Raw genomic sequence first — 8993 nt, 5'->3', positions numbered from 1 at the left:
CAGCCTACACCTTGAACAGGAAGCAGTTAGGAAGGGCTGTGGAAAACCAGCAAAAATTACAATCTCTGATCCCTCCAAGTGTCAGAAGAGGAAGACTCTTATAAGAGTCCCCAGCCATATAACATTAACCCCGTTGCTTAATCGCTATTGCCTGTGAGTCAGCTGCCTAGCAGAATGGTTCCCATTGCCTCCCGAGCGCCCTTCTGATCAGGCCAGCAGCCGTAGCACATCTCACACCCCAGGCAGACCTGAGGCTACCTACCACTCCAAGCTGGTGCAAGCAAGCAGCCTGAGCTGAAAAGCAACCACCTACTGCACTTGGCTGCAAACCATATGTATAATGCATGCACATTAAACTTCCTCAGATTCAGTGAGGAGTGAAGTTAAAAAAAAAAATAAATGAACAAATGGCCATTTGGAACCTGACCTGCAGCTTTTCTCTGAAGTTCATAAGATTCAAACCAGGGAGAACTAGGATGAAATAAAAATTGGTGAGCTAAAACAAGCAAAGTACAGCCATATACTGTAACCTTTATACCAACATCTCCTTGTGACTGAAACTCTTTACTAGTAATTTCTAGAATGCTTCTGCTGCTTGGTTGACCTCAAAAATCAGATAACGGCAAAAACTAAACTTAAGCTTTCAAATATCAAAGTAACTGCCTTCTGTCGAAGTATCCCTCCCTGTAAAAATATATGGTTTTGGTACTACTGCAACATTTGGAAAAGGTCCAACTAAATAGCTATAAAACCACATATAACAGGAAATGAGCCTATGTTATCTTTCACTGCTCTGCCCTGACAGGCTCCAGGCAGCTTATCCTAGCTATGCAATGCTGTGTTGACTATTATTAGGAAGCACAAAAATCCAGTCACAACAAAGAACAAAACCGTTGGTAATGGATTTTTTTTTTTCTCCCCACAAGTTTTAGGGATACAAGGTTCAGGAAAAGCAAACACAAGGCATTTGAGTTAGACAGATATATATAGACATACACACATGCACGTACTTGTTTTGCAGCCTTTTTAATCCCCTGGTGCCAGGGATACCATTGTCCTGTTACGGCTGATGTTTGCGTGCTATTAAAAAACATGTTCTCGAACAGCAAGACTAAACTCCTGGTTTATTCATATGCGAGTTTCATTTTCCCATATTTGCAACCTCACGTAAACATTCATACGACTATTTTGGTAAGAGTGGGCATCCCAGTCACAGCCTCTCAAGAACAGCACCTTTGTCATATCCATTAACCCAAGAGTCTTAAGATTTATGAACAAACACGACCTTCACGAAAGAGGAATTATATTCAATAGTTAAGCATGCATCAACATTGTGAAAAGTCTACTTCCAGGTAACTTGGTTGACATCATGTTCAAAAACGAGGGGAAAAAAAAAAAAATCATTTGCAGAGTCGCTAAGCCAGTCTTACTGACTCCCCTGTTCTAATCCCTGGGAAAATACTTCCTCCCAGACAAGATGTTATGTGGGTGTGCTTGAAAACATCTGAGACTCTCAAGGAACACATTCTTTTTGTGGCATACATTGAAACATTTCTAAAAGTGATAAATGACAGTTTCACAGCCACCTATCCAAATTTAAATGGAAAACAGAACAATCCTTTCTCAAACAGAGGAAGGCCAAGTTATCATACCTCTCCTTGAGCTTCAGGGACTGTCACTTAAAAATAGGACAAGATGACAACATCTCCCCTTTATTCTATCGTACAAGTTATCTCCTGCTGGTTTCCTGCTAGCAGAGCTCCCCTACCCTCCCAGGGACATTACATTAGTCACACATCATTTTCCCTAGATCCTGGGCCACCAGGATGAAAAATACAGAATGCAATACATTCATTTACAAGAAAGGCCTTACTGTTCTCTGCCATTTTGTGTAAAGGCTTAACTGATCGTTTACCCCACTTTCATTGGAGAAAGGAGAGAGATTTTTAGTCTAATACATCATTCACAGCATTCTGTGGGTCTCTAAAAAGCACTTTTTGGTGAAGAGTTATACAGAAACTCTGTATAGAACCTTCTTTGCTTTTTTTTTTAAAAAAAAATACTATGTAACTGAAAATGCAGCATTAGGGCCAAAGCTTACACTGGTTTTTAAGCCACTTTTAGAATCTCCATCAGCTATAGTAGGCAACTGCATCCTTTTCAAAGAATTGTGTTTAATACTGGCAGAAGTCAGTACTTAATCCATGATTTTCACTGTTAATTAGAAAAGTAAAACCAGGAATACCTCAGTTTCTATGGCAGTTTTAACACTGTGGGAAATAAAACCTGACCAATTTCTAAAATTAAATACTTCATCTACCCCTTAGAAAAGTTTATTCAAATATACGGAATTGTACAGCATACACATAGCACCTCAAGGTATCTGCACACCACTGACTAGCCACTATAAAGTTATATCTTTGCATATATGGCTACCGGTAAGTCCTGAAGCAAGGCCAAGAACAACTCAACATGCCAGATAATATAGTCCGACACGGCTGGCCCTGCGGCTCCTGAACAAACCACATTGAGAAAGCAGCGTTCTCAGTCACAGGTCTGCCTGCCTTGAACTTGGGAGTGAAAAAGGGAAGGGGGATTTGCAAGGCCAACCTCAGAAACCAGAGGGATGCCAAGGTGCAGAAACCTACAGTTTTATGACCGGCAGTCACAGACAGACTACCGGGATCCGCACTGCACTAGGACTAACAGGCTCCAGGACGCAACTTCCAGAAATAAATACACACACTCCCTCTCTTTATAAACACATATATTTTCATAGCTGTAGCTGTGGGTTTCTAAAATGAGCATCAGTTTCCAAATAACTCTCCTTTTCAATAGAGTATTTCTTAAAAACACTAAAGAACACTGTACAGAAAAAGGCAACAGGAAAAAAAAAGACAGATGTAAATGGTATGTAAAAAAATATGACAGACAAGTAAAGGCAGCAAGGAAAATACCACTGATAGATGGAGGCAAGGTAAGAAGTGAGCCCGGTACCTAGCAACAAAGTGATACACACAGATTTGCTGCTAGGATTTCCAGAATTCTACATCTAGCTCTACAAAATACAGTAGGAGAGTGTTAAATGATTCAAGTAGAAAACATAAGACAAACAACTTCAAATGTAACAGAAGTTTGGAATGCCTAGAATTCAGTTGGCATCCAGAAATCATACTTACATTATTCTTCTGGCAAATAATTTCCTGGAATAAAAAAAAAAGAAAATAAAAAGGGTTGACATCACCAAACAGCTACTAGGAAAGATATCTGATCAGTATGACTGGCTAATATTAACATTTACAGACACATGACAGGAAAAGGCTGGCTGGCAGATATTTTCTATGCCTATCAAATCAATATAAATCAAGTATTGTCCCAGGAGAGACAAACAACTATGGAACCAAGTAGATACGCACATCCTATCTATACACAGCAGCATATGTAGTGTGTGCATTTGTATATACATACATGCCCACATGTACATAGACCTCCCTATATAAATTTTCCAAAAGGGATGCTGTCCAAAAGTTGACTATTAATACACATCTACTCAGATTTGAGAAATTAAATATAGTAGGTAAAATTTTGCTGCCAGCAGAAGAAACCAAGGAATAGCAAAAGCAGTATTTCTATGAGGTTTTAAAATATCCCAAAACTGGTTGAAATTCACGTTGCTCTACTAAGTGGGATGCGAAGAATGTATCTTTGCATTTTAAATGTAAAGTTTAAGAGAACAAGAAGCCAGAGCACACACGGATGGAAAGAGCTGGTTCTCACACACTAATCTGGGTGGTATAGCCCAAAGTGTGAACCGCTTGTGGACAGTGAGCTTGCTTTCAGGAAGATTTGTCAGCAAGTTCTGATCCCAGCAACCGATAATCCTGCCAGGTTTATCAGACAGCTATGCTACACCTCTGCCACTGGGACCACTGAGCAGCTTCACCTACACCATAGCATGAAAAACATACACGAGGTGCCTTGGTTTGGCGCTGTGTATTTTTCATGCTGCCTAAGTCAGGCTTCCATAAAACTGCTCTTCCCCCTGTTGAAGGGGGCATGCTTCACCTGTGACTGTTGCTAGCTTTTGAAGTGTGGGACATAAGTATGTTTTTTAATATATATATAAAAAATAACAAACCTATACAAGTGTGTGCATATATATATACACACACACACACACACACTTATATGTCTCTATAAAACCACAGGACAGTTTGTGGTTGAAGGGACCTTTAAAGGTCATCTAGTCCAAGCCCCCAGCATGAGCAGGGACATCTCTCAGTAGATCAGGTTGCTCAGAGCCCCATCCAACCTGACGTTGAACATTTGCGGAGAGGAATATTCCACCAGCAAAAGTTTACCGACATTGCTTGGTACCCCAGTTAAATCATGTGGTGCAGTTTTCTGTTTCCTACATCTCCATGATCATTTTCAGGTTTTGAATTCACCACCTTCTGTACAAGATTAAAACTGTACACACACTGCTGCATTGCTTCTACTCTGTCTGCTGGCTGCAACAAATACAGCAACAAACACTGCTCAAAAGATGCCCAGGCATGCCCACAACTACTTGTTTCCATCAGTCATTAAATAATATGGAAAAGGTCTTACTCTCTGAAGGCTTCCCTGCAAACAATCAAAAGCAGAAAGATGGGCCCAGCTCAAAGCTAATGGAAACAAGAGAAAGTCTTTCAGTGGGCGCTGTACCAGCGGTAACTGGGACATCCAAGCCTCCCTGTGCAGAGCTGGGCTTCCACTGACGTCAGTGGGAACCCTGCATGTGACCCATTTGCAAGGTCCAGCTCCTAAACTAGGAAAAAGTTCTCCCAAGTGCCCAAGGAAGTTTTCAGCAGGAGTTGAGTGTTTGGCTCCTTACCCAGTACAATGAAATTCTGCTCTGCTTATACTGTAGATCATTGTACTTGCATAATTGAATTCAGTCCACAGAGAGGTCTTTTGTCATTAGCGGTTTTATTTTTAGGGCTTTTATCTGTATACTCTTTGTGTTGCAAGAAGAAAGGAAATAATTGGATTGCAACCAGTCCAAGTTTGCCAAGAAAATCTGGAGGGAAGAAACTGAGTTGTTCAAGGTATGTCCCTCCCAATAGAGGGTCAAGCTGCAAATAATGGGACAGAATCAAAAACAAATTTCCTGCACTAGCCAGAAGCTGTGGAAGCAAACCCTTCATGAGAGGTGGCAGTGCCCAGACTGCGGTCTGACTCACCAAGTTGCCTACTAAAATGCTTCTTTTCAGCAATGCCTAGAATGGAAGCGCAATAGCACAAAGCACCTCCTGATCAGAGCCAATGAATCTGAGGGAGGGGAAGTGTTTGTAAAGACTGCCTTCAAGTTGCCTAGCCTCCCCCATCCCCACGGAAGTTACTAAACCTTTAGTGGAGTTAGCAGGAGGAAGCAAGCATCAACTCCTTGGCTGACACAATTCACAGCCCCATAGATTACCTTAAGCCACCATCTTGCCATAAACCAACCTACCGTACTGTGAACTGTGGCCCTGAGGACCAGACACAAGTTTTGTTTTTACAAACTCTGCTATGCTGCTGGTAATCTCCAGCAGGGTAATCCTGCAGGTACCTGATGTAAACAGCTGTAACTCAGCAAGACATACCAGAGGCCATCTGGGGCCCCATCAGGTTTGGCCAGAAAACTGTTACTTTACACAGGAGCTAAAATTTGAGGATTATTTTGCTGTCCCCTACACAATACCATTCTCACCCGACTGTTATTACTGTAACAATTTACCCCAAACATCAGTAATTCCCTCGAATAACAAAACCATGTATTTTAACCATGAATAATATAAACCCATTAATTTCTTAGCTGAAATTTGTCAAACTTCTGTTTCCATAAAGAGCAATTTAACACCTAGGTATTCAATGGACTGTGATAAAGTCATCTAAGTCTTTCTCTGGGGAAAACTAAACTGAGTTTTTCTAGCACTTCATTGTGGCCATGTTTTCCAGGCCTCAGAATATTTTTGCTATTCTTTTGTGAACCACAAGTGGCATCTGTATGGCCTATGGAAAGAGAGAAGCCATTTCAAGAGTCGGACCAACCGTGACTTCCCCCAACACACCCCATTTTTCCTTTCAAAGCTACCTTCAGTGACTGCAGAGACTCCGCGTTTGTATCGCAGTACAGGATAATGTTGTTAGCCATGCTGAAGCTCTCCCTGACTCCCAGGTGGTAGAACAGGGAAGGCTGACGGAAGGCATCACTCATCTCTACGACAGCAATATCTGTAGAAAGAAATGAAAAACTGTCAATGTCCCATATTTCTAACAGCCAAATACTTCTACGTCACATCTCTTCACACAATTTGGTTTGATAAGACCACCTGATTTTAAGTAGGAAATAAGAGATCTAGAGGGATTTCCCCATTTTAGCCGTTATGTCTGAATTTTTAATGTAGTCAGCAGGATGTGGTTTAGTTTTTTTTCTCTGTTCTTTCTTCCTTCCTTCCTCGCCCTTTTTTTTTTTTTTTCTTTAAGGGAGACCTTTATTTCCTCAGGTAAAGAGGGGTAAAACATCACTAATCAAGAAAAGGCAAAAAGTTCATTTGGTGCCTTGGGGAATAAAATCTGGTTAATATACACATGATAATTGATGACCTCATGGGGAAAAGAAAAAATAACATTTGAATTGTATTTTCACTCTCTCTGCAAGTTACAATAAAAATTCACGCAATATACGTACAACATTACAGATACAGTATAGATTCTGTATTAGAACTTTGGAAGAAAACAGCTGTAAATTGAAAGAAAGGCAAAAATAAAGTTCCAATATAAATTACCATTCAGATCTATTTTGATTCATACAGAAAGACGAGAGAGAGAGCACACACAAAAAGGACACGGTGCAGCAGAAGAAAAGGAAAGAGGGAATGAATATGTAAAGCCGCAGAAACCCCCATATAAGCAAGAACTTTATTGTGCGGAGAATTCTTTATTCATGCGGGTAGGATTTATTATTAACAACTAAGCACACGCACAAATGCTTACAGAACAAGGAATGTAATCCACAGTGTCTCTTAAAACGTGTGTTTCGCTTGCCCAGTTCACGCTGATGTAGAACAAGAGGCAATTACAAAGTGCCAGCAGAAACAGTTAAGCCTTCTGTTCTAACAGGCAGCGTATTTCCACTGCAACACTCTTGTGGGATCAAGAGAGCAAAACAAGAAAACTGACTCATCTCCAGCTCTCCTGCAAACACCCTCCTGTCTCTTCACCCAATTCAGTTTTTTCTTTCAGAAAAAAGAAAGAAAGATTCAGAGAAACGTAGTCCTCTTAAGAGCAGAACAAAAAAAAAAACACAAAAAAAAAGCAGCCTGGTTTCCAGTGTCTCTCCCTGCTTTCCCCTTCCCGTTGATGCCAAGCTCTGTAGGCAAAAAGCTTACGTACCCTCAAATTTCTCTACTCTAATTGATCTAATAAGAGATTGTACCTCTAACCACAACTATTTCCTCAGATCGTCAAAACTGTAATGAAGATATTCAATAAAAGATAAGCCTTGTGGCCACGCTCTCAACTGGGAAGGCAGCAAGGGTCTCTCTCCAGTTTGTTGAAAAGTAACATCTTTGAGACATCTACTCTTCAGTCATACTTTACTGTACCTGGCCTACAGGCTTAGAAATTATTAAAACGCTAAAGAAAAGATAGATACAGGCAGGGGGATGAACAGACAACATTTGCTTACACAAGCTTAGGCTCTTCAGGAAACAGGATTAAATGAGAAGAGACTAACATGGGGGGAAAAAGGGAATTTTTTCCCCTCAAAAAATCAAATATTATGTTCTCTGAAAGTGTCGTAATTTGTGTTCCAAGAATCTCCCTCATTCTTTCACATAAATATCTGCAGTATGGATTCCATAAAATAAATGTTTTTGAAGTAAAAAAGGCAGTGCATTTCTAAGGTCATATATACAGACTTCCATTAATTTTAGGAAACTGAGATACCACAAAAGCCGAACAAGAATTACAATATTGCTACTCTGTTTTGATTGGGTGAGATTAGGGCTTGTTTGTTTATTTTCTTTAGGAAGTTGCCATAATCCAAGCTCTATTTTTAACTACTCTTATTCATATAAAAGTCTAGTCTTGAGCAACTGGAAGTCTATGGTACACTTCTGTTACATTGAGCAGGAGGAAAATTTGCGCAACTTGCCATGACTTAATTCTCAAATATTGCAAGATAATGTGTTCTCACAAGAGTTGCAAAACTAAGATTAAAAGAGAAATATTACTTTAAAAAGAAAAATAAAGTGATAGAGCCTGATCAAACTCAGGGCACAGAAAATACTTGAGAAATCCTATGTTAAAATGGCAAGTTCCCGAGACCATAATGGAGGAAAGAATAACACATTACAAAAAGAAAAAAATATATATATATGATATATTTGTGTGTGTGTGCACGCGTGTGTACATGTATTACAGTCAAGATCAGCTGGCCCAAACTCAAGTAGACATACATCAAAATTCTCACTAGGTCAGAAAAGCCAGGATTTAGCTAAGCCCAAAAGAACTGTTTGGTCATCAATACATAAACTGCCAGAACACCATATATCAGGCTCTCGCCCTCATTTGCCCCAGATGAAGTTAATCCAACAGCCTGCTGCAGTGAACGGTATGTTTTCCATCAACTGGAAAATACAATTTCACAAGTGGCAAAATGGTATTTCAGTGAAGGTGGAAGAAATATCTCTACAGTTATACCGGAATAAAACCCACTTAATCAAAGTATTTGCCATTTCAGTTTCAAGGCAAGTAAAACACTGAGCAAGTGCAGGAATCAGAGTCGAGCCCTCTCAACACCTAAGCGCTCGGGCTGAAGCACTCTGAAGACAGGGACTGACAATTCACTGCAAATGCTCTTGCACATCTTCTGTGGTGCAGCAAAGAAAGTCTGTTCAGGCTCCAGCAGACTAATGAGCAGGGTGGATATGGAAGCACACTGTGCAGAACAGGAGCAAAAGACA

The 8993-nt window shown here is 40.3% G+C and overlaps 1 protein-coding gene across 1 annotated transcript in view; it reads right to left on the bottom strand.

Moving 5' to 3' along the window:
* Positions 1–6260, bottom strand: part of MAP3K5 (mitogen-activated protein kinase kinase kinase 5) — a 74274-nt gene extending 68014 nt beyond the window's left edge. Inside the window, exons 1-2 of the mRNA XM_035899891.1 lie at positions 6119–6260; positions 3180–3203 (exon numbers count right to left, since the gene is read on the bottom strand). Of these exons, the coding sequence (XP_035755784.1) occupies positions 3180–3203; positions 6119–6241 (147 nt within the window). The 5' untranslated portion in view covers positions 6242–6260. The remainder of the gene's footprint in view (positions 1–3179; positions 3204–6118) is intronic.
* Between the last annotated feature and the right edge of the window lie 2733 nt (positions 6261–8993).

The sequence above is a fragment of the Egretta garzetta genome, unplaced genomic scaffold (genome assembly GCF_000687185.1).
Source record: "Egretta garzetta isolate BGI_Z169 unplaced genomic scaffold, ASM68718v1 scaffold397, whole genome shotgun sequence".
In the NCBI taxonomy this organism is placed as follows: Eukaryota; Metazoa; Chordata; class Aves; order Pelecaniformes; family Ardeidae; genus Egretta; species Egretta garzetta.
The sequence above is the reverse complement of the archived record's forward strand: the minus strand, read 5'-3'. Positions and strand labels throughout refer to the sequence as shown.